Here is a 20,631-nt window from a genome sequence, read left to right as displayed (position 1 = left end):
GTCCATGCTATAAAGAAAAGAATATGATATGACATATTAGGCAACACTCCACATCAAAAATTCTATTTTTATCACTTACCTACTCGAGGACGAGTAGGAGTTAAGCTTGGGGATGCTGATACGTCTCCAATGTATCTATAATTTTTGATTGTTCCATGTTGTCATATTATCAATCTTGGATGTTTTATAATCATTTTATATTATTTTTGGGTACTAACTTATTGACATAATGCCAAGTGCCAATTGCTGTTTTTGTATGTTTTTTACATCACTGAAAATCAATACCAAACGGAGTCCAAATGCAACGAAACTTTAGAGATATTTTTTATGGACCAGAAGACACCTAATGGGCCAAGGTTGCGCATGGGGGGTGCTCCGAGAAGAGCACAACCCACCAGGGCGCGCCAGGAGGCCCAGGTGCACCCTGGTGGGTTGGGCCCACCTCGAGTGCCCCCCGGACCGCCTCTTTGCTTTATAAATACCCCAATATTCCGGAAACCCTAGGGGAGTTGACAAAAATCAATTCCAGCCGCCGCAGAGTCCAGAACCACCAGATCCAATCTAGACATCATCATAGAGGGGTTCACCACTTCCATTGGTGCCTCTCCGATGATGCGTGAGTAGTTCTTTGTAGACCTTCGGGTCCGTAGTTAGTAGCTAGATGGCTTCCTCTCTCTCTCGTTTGATTATCAATACAATGGTCTCTTGGAGACCCATATGATGTAACTCTTTTTTCGATGTGTTTGTTGGGATCGGATGAACTTTGAGTTTATGATCAGATCTATTTTTTTATATCCATAAAAGTTATTTGAGTTTTTTTGATCTCTTATATGCATGATTTCTTATAGTCTTGTATTTCTTCTCCGATATTTGGGTTTTATTTGGCCAACTTGATCTATTTATCTTGCAGTAGGAAGATGTGCTTTGTAGTGGGTTCGATCTTACGGTGCTTGATCCCGGTGACAGAAATGGAACCGACACGCATGTATTGTTGCTACTAAGGATAACACGATAGGGTCTATATCTACATAGATAGACCTTGCGTACATCATGTCATCGTTCTTATTGCATTACTCTGTTTTCCCATGAACTTAATACACTAGATGCATGCTGGATAGCGGTCGATGTGTGGAGTAATAGTAGTAGATGCAGGCAGGAGTCGGTCTACTAATCTTGGACGTGACGCCTATATAATGATCATTACCTGGATATCTTCATGATTATTTGAAGTTCTACCAATTGCCCAACAGTAATTTGTTTATCCACGGTTTGCTATTTTCGAGAGAGAAGCCACTAGTGAAACCTACGTCCCCGGGTCTCTTTCTTATATTATTTGCCTTCGCTATCTATTTTATTTGCCTTTTATTTTCAGATCTACTGAACCAAAAATACGAAAATACCTTGCTGCAATTTATTTTATTTGGCATTCGATCTATCAATATTTACAACTCTCTCACGTTCGTTTGCCAATTTCTGGTGCCGCTACCCGAAAGGGATTGACAACCCATTTTACACGTCGGGTTGCGAGTAGTTGTTATTTGTGTGTATTTGTTGTTTACGTTGTGTTGCTTGGTTCTCCTACTGGTTCGATAACCTTGATTTCACATCTGAGGGAAATACCTACCGCTGTTGTGCTGCATCATCCCTTCCTCTTTGGGGAAATACCGACGTAGCTTCAAGCGACATCATCGACGGCGCCCGCGGGTGTCGTTTCCTTCTTGGAGGCGCTTCCAAGGCCTTCAGCTTTTCTTCTCTTCGAGCTCAGGGGAAACCCTAGGTCTGGTTACCCTGGACCGGATGGCGACGGCGTCTCGACGTCCTCCTTCTTCTTGAAGGCGCTATCTAGCTAGCTCACGGTGTCCCCGGTGTTGGTTCGGGTGATGTTGGAATTCTTGTTGGTTCGGCATTGTCGCTCGTGGTTTGGGCTTGGTAGATCTAGTTGTGATGTATCTTCTGTTCGGGTTGAGCATCCCTTGTCTCTCTGCTCCGGGCACCATGTTCACGTCTGCATGCGTTCGTATCATGTGTTGTACCCCTATATACTCATTCTATTCCTTCTATCAATGAAAAGATACGCAAGCTTTGCGTATTCACGAAAAAAATACAATCATGAGGGAGAGCTGCAAACCACCATCCGTCGTACCACCAAACCCAATCAAGTGTCTAAGCATGTCATGTCATTTTCTCCTGTGGCGTTTTGGTTTTAGCTAGGAATTAGTTGTTTGGCTTGGTTGTATGCAATGCATCTATGTCCATCCCATGGATGTAAATTATTATTTGTAGCAATAGAAGTCTACCTTGTCAAGAAAGAAAAAACTGACAACGTCCACAGCTTACAGGTGTGAGGAGATGGCTAATTTCCACGACGCTCCGGAGTTTTCTATGATTCATACGGTAACATGGTATGCAGCGAGGGGGAGCTTTGACCATGCATGAGATTGAAGTTACTACCGTTGTTACATATGTGAACTCTGAAAATATGTTGGAGCACATTTCTCTATTTTTAACTCCCTCTATAAACAAATATAAAACGTTTAGATCTTTGGGTCAAGTAAGTGATCTGCTATTCTGGCCCCCTCGTCCTTTCCCCCCCCCCCACCCCCACCCCTCCCCCCTTTGTGTCGCCCCCGCAGGGAACCCTTGCCGCCGTCCTCTCGGCCCTCCTCCCGCCTCCACCTCTCCTCACCGTCGTCCGCACCGCTGCCGGGCAAAGCTTGGTCGGCTGGGCAGCGGCAGGGTGTCTCTCCCCCTCATCTGCCACGGCTGACGCGGGGGAGCCATATCGGGCGGGGCGCTGGACTAGCGTGGGGTCGGGTGGCGCGGCGGGCGGGTTTCTTGGCGACGTCGAGCGTGGCGCAGCGGCGGTGACGGCCTGCTCACGGCGTGGTGACGGTTGCGTGGTGGGCAAGATCGGTGGTCGCGGGCGCTGTCTGGTCCGGATCGAATTCAATTCTGAGTCTTGAGCTTGAACGCCATCAGCCGCCGCGGGTGTTGGTCATCGCTGACCACGCCGAATCGCTGGATTCGGCGCCTGGAGATCTACGATGGATTATTCTCGATCCTCCTTCATGGTGGGTTGAGCCTCATGTCTCTCTCATCTCTGCATGTTTTGGTTCGTGGTCCGTTGCCGGATCCGGAGCCGACGGAGGTTTGGTGGTATAGGATGGGGACCGGAGAAAACTTTGATCGGCTTGTTCGGTCCGGCATCGGTGACATCTCTCGACGTTGTTACCCTCCGTGGAGGCGATGTCGAGGTCTCTCCTATCCACCTCCGAACCCCTCCTGGACGAAAGTCCAAAATTTAGTCTGGATTGGACGGCGGCGGTATCCTTCGCGTCGTACCCTCCATGGAGGCGCCGTCTTGGGAGGTTCTGTTGTTCGGCGAAGACATGCTGTGGGTGTTGGACTCTGCGTAGCTCCTGCAGCGACGACGGTGTGGAGGTTTCCAGGAGGTGCGGCATTGTTTCTACCGCGTCGATGACGACGAGTAATGATGGCATGGTGCAACTAGATATCGACGACAGATGCAGCTGGATGGACGAGTGCGGGGCGGTGGTGCTGTCTGGCGTCATGGTGGCGTCGACAGTTGACCTGGCAAGGTCTTTGCATCGGTACCTACTCTAAAGATGGTTAGGTGGATGACGGCTGTGGTAGCCTCGGTGAGTGCACCGGACCGGTGTGTGACCCATTCCCGGTATGTGGCTGGGATGGGGCAACCGGCATTAGATGTTAGGTTTTGGTGCGATGTCTATTTGATATTAGGTTCGGGCATTCGACATCCCTGCATCTAGGGGATAGGAGTAGTGGTAGGTGTGGTCAAGATGATGGCTTCGGACTTACTGATGTAATGATTTGTAAAGTCTTTGAGAATAATTAATAAAATGGTTGCATGCATCGCTCAAATGCAAAGACTGGGTAATCCTTCTTTTTTAAAAAGAATAACAGTGATTTAAACGCTTTTATATTTTTTTTACAAAGTACAAGAGTAAGCACTCTAAGTTATGTTTCCTGAGTGTCCACAAGCTCCCGCCAACTTTCACAACTCGAATTCCTCCCTAATTCTAGGCATGACAATCGATGCCATTAATACTATCTCGTAAAAAGCACGGCTGATCAGTTCCAGCCAAATGAAGCACAAGGCACAGCACAACAGAGAGTTGAGTTGCTTGCGGTCGCTGCTGGCTCTAAAAAAATGCTGCTCACCGCTGGCCACCAATTGGAGTGTGCATCCCCACTGCTTGGAGTAAATCTGTGGAGCCTAAGTGGTAGCAACACATTTGTAAACCGGGTGTCGTACCAAAATTCGCGTGAGAAAGAGCAGCCCAGCAACATTTGGTTGACCGTCTCCTCCTGCGAAAAGAGGACGCGTGCCGCTGGATGTTGCAGATGCCGCCGAGCCAGCCGATCGGCAGTGCGCAGTCGGTTGTGAAGAGCAAGCCAAGCAAAAACTTTTACCTCCAGAGGCGCCCCGGAAGACCAGGTCTGCTGTGCTGATTAATCTCTACCATTTCGATAACTAAACCCAGATGACTATCAAAGGATGGATCTGTAGAATCATCATAATGTATGTATGATACCATCAAAGAAGAACGTGGCTCCAGCTTGTTCATTATTGATCTCCTCACCCCACGCACGCTTATAATACGCCATATGAATGGATGTAACGTAACCATCGATATTGGCTTAGCTTCCGGTGTCTATGCGCGCCGATATTTCCGTGTCCTCGGCGCCGCGTACCGCTAACAAGTCCAAGCGCTCACAGCGCATGCTTAACTATTGCCTAAAAATACCGGATGCTTTCTCAACTTGCTTATACATGATCTAAAATATGCTGTGTGGCATGACAAGGTATTGCACTGTTGCGTAACATGCATGAACATGCAAGGGTGTTGCTCAACTCGTTGCCATATCTCCAGAATTGTTAAACTATATCATGCTTAAATCTCGTCTTATCTCTCTAAAACAAATGATACATCGAGAGGACAACCTAGCAGTCTTGAAACCGATCGAATCACACATGGCCACGTCTGATCATACATACAAAACGTAAGCTACTACGTCAAACATCTCGATCCCATCCCATGCATGCATCCATATCACCAGGCTATAAATACAACACTCTCCAAGCTCTCATGCATCCCAAACCAAAGCACTACTACTACTCTAGCACACCCACAATCGCAATGGCATCCAAAGCTGCCCTCTTCGTGGCCCTGAGCCTCCTCCTCTCCGCCGTCGCCGCCCACAGCTGCGGAAGCACCTATTGCCAACCGCCCGTCGTCGTGCCGACACCACCCGTCGTCGTTCCGCCGCCATACCATGGAGGAGGAGGGCACGGTCACGGCCACGGCGGGCAGTGCTCCATCAACGTGCTCAACCTGAGGGTGTGCGCCAACGTTCTCGGCGGACTGCTCGGCCTCAAGATCGGCGTTCCGGCGCACGACCAATGCTGCCCGCTGCTCCAGGGGTTGGCCGACCTGGACGCCGCCGTCTGCCTCTGCACCGCCGTCAGGGCCAACATCCTCGGCCTCCACCTCAACGTGCCTGTGGACATCAGCCTCCTCCTCAACCACTGCGGCAAGACGTGCCCGTCCAATTTCATTTGCCCAGCCCATCAAACGGACGTGCTGTTTCACGGGCACTGAATAAGATTTGCTTTCCCTACTTCGTTTTAAATTTCATGAAATGTGGAACTCTTCCACTCCCACATTTTAATTGTTGTCACCCGTACTACAAATTTTTTGTTTTGCAAAACAACCATGTACTCTTCAGATTGATAAATATCATTAGAGCATTTATAACCGGACTTGGCAAATCCGGCCTCTCAAACGCCCGCGGGCGCATCCGGTCGGGCCCTCATATTTCATGTCGTGCATCCACATATCTCAAATTCGGTCTCTCAAATCGATGCAAATACATGCACGTCGATTATGCAACACAATGTCACGCGTAAATAGCAATTGTTGGTATCAAGCATAGATAGAGTTTACATAAAATTTATTTCAAGTGCCAAACTCAAGCATTGCCTCCTTGGTTGCCATTGTGGATCCACATGTGCTCCACAAGATCATTGAGTAGCTGCGTGTGCACCTGCTGATCTCGAAGATTCTGATGCATCTGCAGAAAGTTCATAAGCTGAGCTGCATCTTGATCTTCCAGGACTTCAACTTGTTCTCCAGGTGCTACACCATCAGCCTCATCCTCGACAATCATAATGTGCAGAATAACACAACATGTCATCAGCTGCCACAAAGTTTCTGATTCCCACATCATTGCAGCGCACCGCACAATTCCCCAACGAGCCTGAAGCACACCAAATGCCCTCTCCACGTCCTTCCTAGCCGCTTCCCGCATTGTTGCAAAGTGGCTCTGTTTATTGCCACGTTGCCCGGATATGGTCTTCACAAACACCGCTCATTGAGGATAGATACCATCGGCAAGATAGTACCCCATGTTGTAGTCCCGACCGTTGACGGTGTAGTTGCACGGCGGTGATTCCCCATTGCAAAGCCTCCTAAACACCAGAGATCGTTGAAGCACGTTGACATCGTTGTGAGAACCGAGCATTCCAAAGAAAGCATGCCAAATCCATAAGCCGTGTGATGCCACCGCTTCTAGTATGATGGTGGCCTCTCTTGTGTGACCTTGATACATTCCCCGCAGACCTTTGGGGCAGTTCTTCCATTGCCAATGCATGCAATCAATTGATCCGAGCATTCCTGGTAACCCCCTTGCTTCTCCAATGGCCAACAACTTCTCCGTGTCTTGCGCATTTGGTTCTCTGAGATACTCAGGTCCAAACACCTCAACCACGGCGCGGGCAATTTGACAGTAGTCTTCAGGCACGTGCTCTCCCCCATCCTGACCATCTCCCCACGGTGTCTGCGGCAGTACCAAGTGCAAGCATCCTTAAGGCAGCCGTGCACTTCTGCTTGGCCGACAAAGAGACTTGGCCGCAACAATCCCTTCTGAGCTTGAAGTAGTTGTCATGTGCCTCCACACCCTCGACAATGCGCAATAACAATAGTTTTCGCATGCGAAAACAGCGACGAAACCATGGATCTTCTGAGAAAGCAGGTGTGGGACCAAAGTAGTCATTGTGCAATAGCTTTGCTCCGGACACCCTGTTTCGGTTGATCACTCTTCTTCCTTTGATTGAGCCCTTCAAGTTGAGAATATGCTCCACTTGCCGAACCATTTTCTCTTGCATGCTCATGAGCATGATCATGTCCACTTCTTCGTCCGAATCAGGCGAATCGAAGAACTCATCTTGAATCATCTGGTCAAGCTCCATCGGTCCATACTCCTCATCTGATGAAGCATCGGAATCCATCATTTACCTAAGAAAATCACAATAATTCCGGTCGGTCAATGTGTCGAACACATCAAGCGCAAGGCGGAGCCGGAGAGTTGTCGGATGTACCACGGTGGCGTTCGGGCCGGCGACAACGGGAGCGCTCTTCCGGAGTTCACGGCAGAGAGCCTAGGAACGGCTGCAGAGCGAGCGCGGCGGCGGAGCACGAGACGAATGGCACGGAGGAGGTGTTGGGGAACGTAGTAGAATTTTAAAATTTTCTACGCATCACCAAGAGCAATCTATGGAGTCATCTAGCAACGAGGGAGAGAGAAGTGCATCTACATACCCTTGTAGATCACGTGGGGAAGCGTTCAAGAGAACGGGGTTGATGGAGTCATACTCGATGTGATCCAAATCACCGATGACCTAGTGCCAAACGGACGGCACATCCGCGTTCAACACACGTACGGTTGGGAAGATGTCTCCTCCAACTTGATCCAGCAAGGGGGAAGGAGAGGTTGATGAAGATCCAGCAGCACGACGGCGTGGTGGTGGAAGCAACGGTGATCTCAGCAAGGCTTCACCAAGCGTAGGGAGACGGAGGAGTGTCACGGGAGGGAGAGGGAGAGGCCAGGGGCTTGGGTGCGGCTGCCCTCCCTCCCCCCCCCCCTATATATAGGGTGCCTAGGGGGGCGCCGGCCCTAGGAGATCCAATCTCCTAGGGGGCGGCGGCCAAAGGGGGTGCCTTGCCCCCCAAGGCAAGGGTGGCGCCCTCCACCCCTAGGGTTTCTATAACACCCCGGATATGATTTGCCTAATATGTACTCCAACTCTTGCCGTTTCCGGCCTTAAGTTATTTTATTTTCTCGGGTTCGGGTTTTTGTCTCCGTGTGTTGTTGTCATTGTCATGCATCTCATAGCATGTCATCATGTGCATTGCATTTGCATACGTGTTCATCTCATGCATTCGAGCATTTTCCCCGTTGTCCGTTTTGCATTCCGGCGCTCCGTTCTCCTCCGGTGGTCATTTCTACCTTTCTTTCGTGTGTGGGGATTAAACATTTCCGGATTCGACCGAGACTTGCCAAGCGGCCTTGGTTTACTACCGGTAGACCGCCTGTCAAGTTTCGTAACGTTTAGACTTCGTTTGATACTCCAACAGTTAATCGAGGGACCGAAAAGGCCTCATGTGTGTTGCAGCCCAACACCCCTCCATTTTGGCCCAAACCCCACCAAAACCCTCTCCATTATCTAGAGCGTTCGATCACGATCGCGTGGCCGAAAACCGCACCTCATTTGGACTCTCCTAACTCCTCCTATGCCTATAAATAGACCCCCTCCGAAATTCCCGTTCTTCTTCCCCCGAAACCCTAGCCCCGCTCCTCTCCGCGCGCCGGACGTGTGCGCCGGCGCCGGACAACGTCCGCCGCCACTGCCTGACCAATTGGGAGCTACCACGTGTCCCGCCGGGACATCTCCCCGCCGCCGGCCCGGGAGGCCCGGTTCCCGAGGCCCATCGCGCGCCCCGCCGCCTGGGAACCACCGCGCCGCCACGCCCGCGGCCACTGCCGCCCTTCTCCATCGCCGGCACAGCCGCACCCGTAGGAGCGACCCGCCGGCGTGCGCCTCCTCGCCGCCAACCTCGTCGCCGGCCGCGCCCCCACCGACCTCCTCCTCGTCCTCGAGCTCCGGCCACCTCAACTCACTCCGGCGAACAGTACATCCCGGCCATCCTCGTAAAGCGTGCCGGTCGGATCTGGATCTGAGATTCATCTCGGGTTGACTTTTTGCCCGAAACCCTAATATTTTGGCTATGTTCATCACATCATAACTCCTCATCCGTAGCTCCGTTTTGGGCATATAGCATATCAAAATGTTCGTTTCAGAGAGCACATCATTTCATCTCACTGCATCATTTTCATTTGAGTCCATCTTGATGCCCGAAATGCTGTTAGAAGAATGCTATTTGAGATAATTGTCAGATCTGCTGCTCCAATTAGGCATTTGTCATTTTTGCCATGATTATTGTGTGCATGATATGCCCCTGAGCTCTTCATGAGTTTTGTTATATGTTTTGCCATCTATCCAGAGGTGCAACCCATGTATTTTTGTGGTGTGTTTGGTGACTAGAACAAGCTTGCAAAGTGGAGCATTCGTTAATGCTGATTTCAGGGACTTAGCATTTCCACTAAGTCCTTGGACCGTTTATCTCATATGGCCATATGTTCATGTTGTTTCCTAGTGATTCGTGCCTCTTTTGAGGATGATCAGTAAGGATGTTTTGTTAATCTTGTAGTGCTCTATCCATCCATGTCTTTGTTTGCAATTATAGAGCACCCTAGCTTGAGTCAATCAAGCTCTACTTTTGCCTTTTCGTGAATCTGGGCAGATTGTCTACTTGTTAGCGATTTTGCCGAGGATGTTGTAGTTGATCCGTGCATGCTATGTTAGTGTTCTTGTCATGTCTAGCTTGTATTTTGTGTAATCTTGATGGGTGTATGCTTAGATTGTCATGACTTGCTCTGTAGTGAGTGCATCGAGCTCGTAAACATGCCTACTTGATATCTGTTTCAGCATGCTCCAGTTTTCACTAAGTCTGTGATCTGATTATGTTTTTGCCATGTTCATATGCTTGCAAATGTATTTTCTGGTCCCTTTTGGCTCAAGGTCACTAAGGGACTTTTGTTAAGCTCTTTGAGTAGCTCCATGCCATGCTTTACTTTGCCATGTTCAGATCCTTTAGCTTATTGTTTTCATGCTCCAAAGAGTGCTATCTGATCTGAAATTCCAGACAAGTGTTCACAAAGTCTGAGATCTGTTTGCCAAATGCATTTTTGCCATGCTTGTTTGAACCTGTTAATGGATGAATTGGCCGTAGCTCAGTGCTAGTCTTTTGTTAAGCATCATGATTGGATCCCTGCCATGTATTTTTTTGCCATGATTGAGTGCTGTAGCATGTTCATCTTGTTGCATTTAGATGACTACTTGCTGTAAATCGCAGAACATGGTCATATTTGATTTGCTTGCCATTTCCAAACCGTAACTCCGATTCCGGTGATCTTTATATCGTTTTCAAGCGATTTCATCTCACCTTTCCAGTGGCATACTTGGATTTCTAAGTTGAGGCCAGGTTCATTCATTCCTTGTCAAATCTTGCATATGCATCGCATATTGCATCCCGCATAGCATACCATGTTTGCATCATATTGTTTGAGCTTGCACGTGGTTGATTGTGTCCTTGTTGTTTGTTTGTCTTGTTTGGGTAGATCCGGGAGACGAGTTCGCTAACGAGGAGCCCGTTGAGTTTGCTTTCGAGGATCCAGTCAACTCTGACAACTTTGCAGGCAAGATGATCATACCCTCGAAATCACTACTATCTTTGCTATGCTAGATGCTCGCTCTTTTGCTATGCCTATGCTACGATGCCTACCACTTGCTTATCATGCCTCCCAAATTGCCATGTCAAACCTCTAACCCACCATGTCCCAGCAAACCGTTGATTGGCTATGTTACCGCTTTGCTCAGCCCCTCTTATAGCGTTGCTAGTTGCAGGTGAAGATTGGAGATCGTTCCTTGTTGGAACATTATTTTCTTGTTGGGATATCATTATATTTATCTTGTTATATTAATGCATCTATATACTTGGTAAAGGGTGGAAGGCTCGGCCTCTCGCCTAGTGTTTTGTTCCACTCTTGCCGCCCTAGTTTCCGTCATATCGGTGTTATGTTCCCGGATTTTGCATTCCTTACGTGATTGGGTTATAATGGGAACCCCTTGACAGTCCGCCTTGAATAAAACTCCTCCAGCAATGCCCAACCTTGGTTTTACCTTTTGCCACCTAGCCTTTTCCCTTGGGTTTCGCGGACTCAAAGGTCATCTTATTTTAACCCCCCCCCCCCCGGGGGGGGCCAGTGCTCCTCTGAGCGTTGGTCCAACCTAGAGCACCGTGCGGGGCCGTCCCTTGGCAACTTGGGTTACGTTGGCTCCCGTATGCTTAGCTTATCCGGTGTGCCCTGAGATATGTGCAGCTCCTATCGGGATTTGTTGGCACAGCGGGTGGTGTTGCTGGACTTGTTTTACCATTGTTGGAGTTGTCTTGTAGAACCGGGATGCCGAGTCTGATCAGAACGTCTCGGGAGGAGGTCTATTCCTTCGTTGACCGTGAGAGATTGTCATGGGCTAAGTTGGGACTCCCCTGCAGGGATTTGAACTTTCGAAAGCCGTTCCCGCGGTTATGGGCAGATGGGAATTTGTTAATGTCCGGTTGTAGATAACTTGAACCTTAACTTAATTAAAATGAATCAACTGTGTGAGTTACCGTGATGGTCTCTTCTCGGTGGAGTCCGGGAAGTGAACACGGTGTTGGAGTAATGCTTGCCGCAGGATGGCCTCTAGTTACTCGATCGCGCTTTGCCTCCTCTTCTCGCTCTCTTTTGCGAACAGGATAGCCACCATATATGCTAGTCGCTTGCTGCAGCTCCACATAATTGCCTTGCCTTTCCTATTAAGCTTAAATAGTCTTGATCGCGAGGGTGCGAGATTGCTGAGTCCCTGTGGCTCACAGATTACTTCCAAACCAGATGCAGGGCCTGATGATTCCGTTCCAGATGACGCGCTTGAGCTCAAGTGGGAGTTTGACGAGGACTCTCAATGATACTACGTGTCTTTCCCTGATGATCAGTAGTGGTGCCCAGTTGGGGTGATCGGGACCGTGTCGCATGTTGGGTTGTTCTTTTATTTTGGCGTCGTAGTCGGGCCATGAGTGTTTGATGTTGTAATGCTATTTATGTACTTTGATTGACGTGGAGAGTGTAAGCCAACTATGTATCTCCCCTTTTATTATCTTTATTACATGGGATGTTGTGAAGATTGCCTAACTTGCGACATTGCTTTCAATGCGCTTATGCCTCTAAGTCATGCCTCGACACGTGGGAGCTATAGCCGCATCGAGGGTGTTATAGTTTCCAACCCTAGGCGCAGGGGGAGGCCCAAGTGGGGTGCACCAGCCCACTAGGGGCTGGTTCCCCTCCCACTTCAGCCAATGGGGTCCTCCGGGATAGGTGGCCCCACCCGGTGGACCCCCGGGACCCTTCCGGTGGTCCCGGTACAATACCGATTACCCCCAAAACTTTCCCGATGGCCGAAACTTGACTTCCTATATAAATCTTCACCTCCAGACCATTCCGGAACTCCTCGTGATGTCCGGGATCTCATCCGGGACTCCGAACAACTTTCGGGTTACCATATGCTAATATCTCTACAACCCTAGCGTCACCGAACCTTAAGTGTGTAGACCCTACGGGTTCGGGAGACATGCAGACATGACCGAGATGCCTCTCCGGTCAATAACCAACAGCGGGATCTGGATACCCATGTTGGCTCCCACATGCTCCACGATGATCTCATCGGATGAACCATGATGTCGAGGATTCAATCAATCCGTATACAATTCCCTTTGTCAATCGGTACGTTACTTGCCCGAGACTCGATCGTCGGTATCCCAATACCTAGTTCAATCTCGTTACCGGCAAGTCACTTTACACGTGCCGTAATGCATGATCTCGTGATCAACCACTTGGTCACATTGAGCTCATTATGATGATGCATTACCGAGTGGGCCCGGAGATACCTCTTCGTCATACGGAGTGACAAATCCCAGTCTCGATTTGTGCCAACCCAACAGACACTTTCGGAGATACCTGTAATGTACCTTTATAGTCACCCAGTTACGTTGTGACGTTTGGCACACCCAAGGTACTCCTACGGTATCCGGGAGTTGCACAATCTCATGGTCTAAGGAAATGATACTTGACATTCGGAAAAGATACAGCTAACGAACTACACGATCTTTTGAGCTAAGCTTAGGATTGGGTCTTGTCCATCACATCATTCTCCTAATGATGTGATCCCGTTATCAATGACATCCAATGTCCATAGTCAGGAAACCATGACTATCCTTTTGATCAACGAGCTAGTCAACTAGAGGCTCACTAGGGACGTGTTGTGGTCTATGTATTCACACATGTATTACGATTTCCGGATAACACAATTATAGCATGAACAACAGACAATTATCATGAACAAAGAAATATAATACTAACCATTTTATTATTGCCTCTAGGGCATATTTCCAACAGTCTCCCACTTGCACTAGAGTCAATAGTCTAGTTACATTGTGATGAATCGAACACCCATGCAGTTCTGGTGTTGATCATGTTTTGCTCTAGGGAGAGGTTTAGTCAACGGATCTGCCACATTCAGGTCCGTATGTACTTTACAAATCTCTATGTCTCCATTTTGAACACTTTCACGAATGGAGTTGAAGCGACGCTTGATATGCCTGGTCTTCCTGTGAAACCTGGGCTCCTTGGCAAGGGCAATAGCTCTAGTGTTGTCACAGAAGAGAGTCATCGGGCCCGACGCATTGGGTATGACTCCTAGGTCGGTAATGAACTCCTTCACCCAGACTGCTTCTTGTGCTGCCTCCGAGACTGCCATGTACTCTGCTTCACATGTAGATCCCGCCACAACACTTTGCTTGCAACTGCACCAACTTACTGCCCCACCATTCAAAATATACACGTATCCGGTTTGTGACTTAGAGTCATCCAGATCTGTGTCGAAGCTAGCATCGACGTAACCCTTTACGACGAGCTCTTCGTTACCTCCATACACGAGAAACATGTCCTTAGTCCTTCTCAGGTACTTCAGGATATTCTTGACCGCTGTCCGGTGTTCCATGTCGGGATTACTTTGGTACCTTCCTACCAAACTTACGGCAAGGTTTACATCAGGTCTGGTACACAGCATAGCATACATGATAGACCCTATGGCCGAGGCATAGGGGACGACACTCATCTTTTCTCTATCTTCTGCCATGGTCGGGCATTGAGCCGTGCTCAATCTCGTACCTTGCAATACAGGCAAGAACCCCTTCTTTGACTGATCCATTTTGAACTTCTTCAATATCTTGTCAAGGTACGTACTCTGTGAAAGACCAATGAGGCATCTCGATCTATCTCTATAAATCTTGATGCCTAATATATAAGCAGCTTCTCCAAGGTCCTTCATTGAAAAACACTTGTTCAAGTAGGCCTTTATGCTTTCCAAGAATTCTATATCATTTCCCATCAACAGTATGTCATCCACATACAATATGAGAAATGCTACAGAGCTCCCACTCACTTTCTTGTAAATGCAGGCTTCTCCATAAGTCTGCGTAAACCTAAACGCTTTGATCATCTCATCAAAACGAATGTTCCAATTCCGAGATGCTTGCACCAACCCATAAATCGAGCGTTGGAGCTTGCATACCTTGTCAGCATCTTTAGGATCGACAAAACCTTCCGGCTGCATCATATACAATTCTTCCTTAAGGAAACCATTAAGGAATGTCGTTTTGACGTCCATTTGCCATATCTCATAATCATAGAATGCGGCAATTGCTAACATGATTCGGACGGACTTCAGCTTCGCTACGGGTGAGGAAGTCTCATCGTAGTCAACCCCTTGAACTTGTCGATAACCCTTAGCGACAAGCCGAGCTTTATAGATGGTCACATTACCATCCGCGTCTGTCTTCTTCTTAAAGATCCATTTATTTTCTATGGCTCGCCGATCATCGAGCAAGTCAGTCAAAGTCCATACTTCGTTTTCATACATGGATCCTATCTCAGATTTCATGGCTTCCAGCCATTTGTCGGAATCCGGGCCCGCCATCGCTTCTTCATAGTTCGAAGGTTCACCGTTTTCTAACAACATGATTTCCAAGACAGGGTTGCCGTACCACTCTAGTGCGGAACGTGTCCTCGTGGACCTACGAAGTTCAGTAGTAACTTGACCTAAAGTTTCATGATCATCATCATTAACTTCCTCTCTAGTCGGTGCAGGCACCTCAGGAACATTTACTTGAGCTGCGCCACTTACCGGTTCAAGAGGTAATATTTCATCAAGTTCTACTTTCCTCCCACTTATTTCTTTTGAGAGAAACTCTTTCTCTAGAAAGGACCCATTCTTGGCATTTTTCCGACTTGGGTTCGAGATTTTCAGGTTGAAGTTTCTTGACATAAGCATCGCATCCCCAAACTTTTAGAAATGACAGCTTAGGTTTCTTCCCAAACCATAATTCATACGGTGTCGTCTCAACGGATTTCGACGGAGCCCTATTTAAAGTGAATGCGGCAGTCTCTAAAGCATAGCCCCAAAATGACAGCGGTAAATCGGTAAGAGACATCATAGATCGCACCATATCCAATAGAGTGCGATTACGACGTTCGGACACACCATTACGCTAAGGTGTTCCAGGCGGCGTGAGTTGTGAAACTATTCCACATTTTCTTAAGTGTGTGCAAAATTCATGACTCAAGTATTCTCCCCCACGATCTGATCGCAAGAACTTGATTTTCTTGTCACGTTGATTCTCAACCTCACTCTGAAATTCCTTGAACTTTTCAAAAGTCTCAGACTTGTGTTTCATTAAGTAGACATACCCATATCTACTCAAGTCATCAGTGAGGGTGAGAACATAACGATAGCCACCGCGAGCCTCAACACTCATTGGACCGCACACATCAGTATGTATGATTTCCAATAAGTTGGTTGCTCGCTCCATTGTTCCTGAGAACGGAGTCTTGGTCATTTTACCCATGAGGCATGGTTCGCACGTGTCAAATGATTCGTAATCAAGAGACTCTAAAAGTCCATCTGCATGGAGCTTCTTCATGCGTTTGACACCTATGTGACCAAGGCGGCAGTGCCACAAGTATGTGGGACTATCATTATAAACCTTACATCTTTTGGTATTCACACTATGAATATGTGTAGCATTACGCTCGAGATTCATTAAGAATAAACCATTCACCATCAGAGCATGACCATAAAACATATCTCTCACATAAATAGAACAACCATTATTCTCGGATTTAAATGAGTAGCCATCTCGAATTAAACGAGATCCTGATACAATGTTCATGCTCAAAGCTGGCACTAAATAACAATTATTGAGGTTTAAAACTAATCCCGTAGGTAAATGTAGAGGCGGCGTGCCGACGGTGATCACATCGACCTTGGAACCATTCCAGACGCGCATCGTCACCTCGTCCTTCGCCAGTCTCCGCTTATTCCACAGCTCATGCTTTGAGTTACAAATGTGAGCTACCGCACCGGTATCAAATACCCAGGAGCTACTACGAGTACTGGTAAGGTACACATCAATTACATGTATATCACATATACCTTTAGTGTTGCCGGCCTTCTTGTCCGCTAAGTATTTGGGGCAGTTCCGCTTCTAGTGACCACTTCCCTTGCAATAAAAACACTCAGTCTCGGGCTTGGGTCCATTCTTTGGCTTCTTCCCGGCAGCTTGCTTACCGAGCGCGGCAACTCCCTTGCCGTCCTTCTTGAAGTTCTTCTTACCCTTGCCTTTCTTGAACTTAGTGGTTTTATTCACCATCAACACTTGATGTTCCTTTTTGATTTCCACCTCTGCTGATTTCAGCATTGAATACACCTCAGGAATGGTCTTTTCCATCCCCTGCATACTGAAGTTCATCATGAAGCTCTTGTAGCTCGATGGAAGCGACTGAAGGATTTTGTCAATGACCGCGTCATCTGGGAGATTAACTCCCAGCTGAGTCAAGCGGTTATGCAACCCAGACATTCTGAGTATGTGCTCACTTACAGAACTATTTTCCTCCATCTTACAGCTGAAGAACTTGTCGGAGACTTCATATCTCTCGACCCGGGCATGAGCTTGAAAAACCATTTTCAGCTCTTCGAACATCTCATATGCTCCGTGTCTCTCAAAACGCTTTTGGAGCCCCGGTTCTAAGCTGTAAAGCATGCTGCACTGAACGAGGGAGTAATCATCAGCACGTGACTGCCAAGCATTCGTAACGTCTTGGTTCTCTGGGACAGGTGCGTCACCTAGCGGTGCTTCTAGGACATAATCTTTCTTGGCAGCTATGAGGATGATCCTCAGGTTCCGGACCCAGTCCGTATAGTTGCTGCCATCGTCTTTTAGCTTGGTTTTCTCTAGGAACGCGTTGAAGTTGAGGACAACATGGGCCATTTGATCTACAAGACATATTGTAAAGATTTTAGACTAAGTTCATCTAATCAAATTACTCAATGAACTCCCACTCAGATAGACATCCCTCCAGTCATCTAAGTGAAACATGATCCGAGTTAACTAGGCCGTGTCCGATCATCACGTGAGACGGACTAGTCAACATCAGTGAACATCTTCATGTTGATCATATCTTCTATACGACTCATGCTCGACCTTTCGGTCTTCTGTGTTCCGAGGCCATGTCTGTACATGCTAGGCTCGTCAAGTCAACCTAAGTGTATTGCGTGTGTAAATCTGGCTTACACCCGTTGTATTCGAACGTTAGAATCTATCACACCCGATCATCATGTGGTGCTTCGAAACAATGAACCTTCGCAACGGTGTACAGTTAGGGGGAACACTTTCTTGAAATTATTACGAGGGATCATCTTATTTAAGCTACCGTCGTTCTAAGCAAATAAGATGTAAAACATGATAAACATCACATGCAATCAAATAGTGACATGATATGGCCAATATCATTTGCTCCTTTTGATCTCCATCTTCGGGGCTCCATGATCATCGTTGTCACCGGCATGACACCATGATCTCCATCATCATGATCTCCATCATCGTGTCTTCTTGAAGTTGTCTCGTCATCTATTACTTCTACTACTATGGCTAACGCTTTAGCAATAAAGTAAAGTAATTACATGACGTTTATGTTGACACGCAGGTCATAAATAAATAAAGACAACTCCTATGGCTCCTGTCGGTTGTCATACTCATCGACATGCAAGTCGTGATTCCTATTACAAGAACATGATCATATCATACATCACATATATCATTCATCACATCCTTTGGCCATATCACATCACAAAACACTTGCTGCAAAAACAAGTTAGATGTCCTCTAATTGTTGTTGCAAGTTTTTACGTGGCTGCTATAGGTTTCTAGCAAGAACGTTTCTTACCTACGCCAAAACCACAACATGAATTGCCAATTTCTATTTACCCTTCATAAGGACCCTATTCATCGAATCCGATCCGACTAAAGTGGGAGAGACAGACACGCGCCAGCCACCTTATGCAACTAGTGCATGTCAGTCGGTGGAACCAGTCTCACGTAAGCGTACGTGTAAGGTCGGTCCGGGCCGCTTCATCCCACGATGCCGCTGAATCAAGATAATACTAGTAACGGCAAGCAAATTGACAATATCGACGCCCACAACTGCTTTGTGTTCTACTCATGCATAGTAACTACGCATAGACCTAGCTCATGATGCCACTGTTGGGGAACGTAGCAGAATTTTAAAAAAATTCTACGCATCACCAAGATCAATCTATGGAGTCATCTAGCAACGAGGGAGAGAGGAGTGCATCTACATACCCTTGTAGATCGCGTGCGGAAGCGTTCAAGAGAACGGGGTTGATGGCGTCGTACTCGACGTGATCCAAATCACCGATAACCTAGTGCCGAACGGACGGCACCTCCACGTTCAACACACGTACGGTTGGGAAGACGTCTCCTCCAACTTGATCCAGCAAGGGGGAAGGAGAGGTTGATGAAGATCCAGCAGCACGACGGCGTGGTGGTGGAAGCAACGGTGATCTCGGCAGGGCTTCGCCAAGCGCAGGGAGACGGAGGAGTGTCACGGGAGGGAGAGGGAGAGGCCAGGGGCTTGGGTGCGGCTGCCCTCCCTCCCCCCCACTATAAATAGGGTGCCTAGGGGGGCACCGGCCCTAGGAGATCCAATCTCCTAGGGGGGCGGCGCCCAAAGGGGGTGCCTTGCCCCCCAAGGCAAGGGTGGCGCCCCCCACCCCTAGGGTTTCCAACCCTAGGCGCAGGGGGAGGCCCAAGGGGGGCGCACCAGCCCACTAGGGGATGGTTCCCCTCCCACTTCAGCCCATGGGGCCCTCCGGGATAGGTGGCCCCACCCGGTGGACCCCCGGGACCCTTCCCGTGGTCCTGGTACAATATCGATTACCCCCGAAACTTTCCCGATGGCCGAAAATTGACTTCCTATATATAAATCTTCACCTCCGGACCATTTCGGAACTCCTCGTGACGTCCGGGATCTCATCCGGGACTCCAAACAAATTTCGGGTTACCATATGCTAATATCTCTACAACCCTAGCGTCACCGAACCTTAAGTGTGTAGACCCTACGGGTTCGGGAGACATGCAGACATGACCGAGACGCCTCTCCGGTCAATAACCAACAGCGGGATCTAGATACCCATGTTGGCTCCCACATGCTCCACGATGATCTCATCGGATGAACCACGATGTCGAGGATTCAATCAATCCGTATACAATTCCCTTTGTCAATCGGTACGTTACTTGCCCGAGACTCGATCGTCGGTATCCCAATACCTAGTTCAATCTCGTTACCGGCAAGTCACTTTACTCGTGCCGTAATGCATGATCCCATGATCAACCACTTGGTCACATTGAGCTCATTATGATGATGCATTACCGAGTGGGCCCAGAGATACCTCTCCGTCATACGAAATGACAAATCCCAGTCTCGATTCGTGCCAACCCAACAGATACTTTCGGAGATACTTGTAATGTACCTTTATAGTCACCAAGTTACGTTGTGACGTTTGGCACACACAAGGTACTCCTACGGTATTCGGGAGTTGCACAATCTCATGGTCTAAGGAAATGATACTTGACATTCGGAAAAGCTATAGCTAACGAGCTACACGATCTTTTGAGCTAAGCTTAGGATTGGGTCTTGTCCATCACATCATTCTCCTAATGATGTGATCCCGTTATCAATGACATCCAATGTCCATAGTCAGGAAACCATGACTATCCTTTTGATCAACGAGCTAGTCAACTAGAGGCTCACTAGGGACGTGTTGTGGTCTATGTATTCACACATGTATTACGATTTCCGGATAACACAATTATAGCATGAACAATAGACAATTATCATGAACAAAGAAATATAATAATAACCATTTTATTATTGCCTCTAGGGCATATTTCCAGCAGGAGGAAGAAGAGATGAGATAGCAAATGGATCCGGTTGGTCTTCGAGGTGGATTTGGTGCAATTTGGGGTGGGGTCGGGCTGTCGGGTCAGACGTGGCGGGCGCATATCCGCCCCATATTTGGGCTGGATATGAGGGGAGCCAGTCAGCCCGGGCGTTTGAGGGTCGTTTAAGGGGCCCGTCTGGGTCAAAAAATCATGATCGGGCGGCTCGTCCGGGCGTATGAGACGGGTTTGAGAGGTCTGGTTGTAGATGCTCTTAGTGAGCGATAATTATTAC

General features: G+C 48.0%; 1 protein-coding gene across 1 annotated transcript; it reads left to right on the top strand.

The window, feature by feature from the left end:
* The first annotated feature begins 5,128 nt into the window (after positions 1-5,128).
* On the top strand, positions 5,129-5,802 carry LOC125533974 (cortical cell-delineating protein-like). Its single transcript, XM_048697293.1, has one exon. It carries the CDS (start codon positions 5,133-5,135, stop codon positions 5,643-5,645), a length of 513 nt encoding a protein of 170 aa, XP_048553250.1. The 5' UTR covers positions 5,129-5,132; the 3' UTR covers positions 5,646-5,802.
* The last annotated feature ends 14,829 nt before the right edge of the window (positions 5,803-20,631 follow it).

Source organism: Triticum urartu, chromosome 1 (assembly GCF_003073215.2).
Source record: "Triticum urartu cultivar G1812 chromosome 1, Tu2.1, whole genome shotgun sequence".
NCBI lineage: Eukaryota > Viridiplantae > Streptophyta > Magnoliopsida > Poales > Poaceae > Triticum > Triticum urartu.
This window is presented reverse-complemented; position numbering and strand designations above follow the sequence as displayed.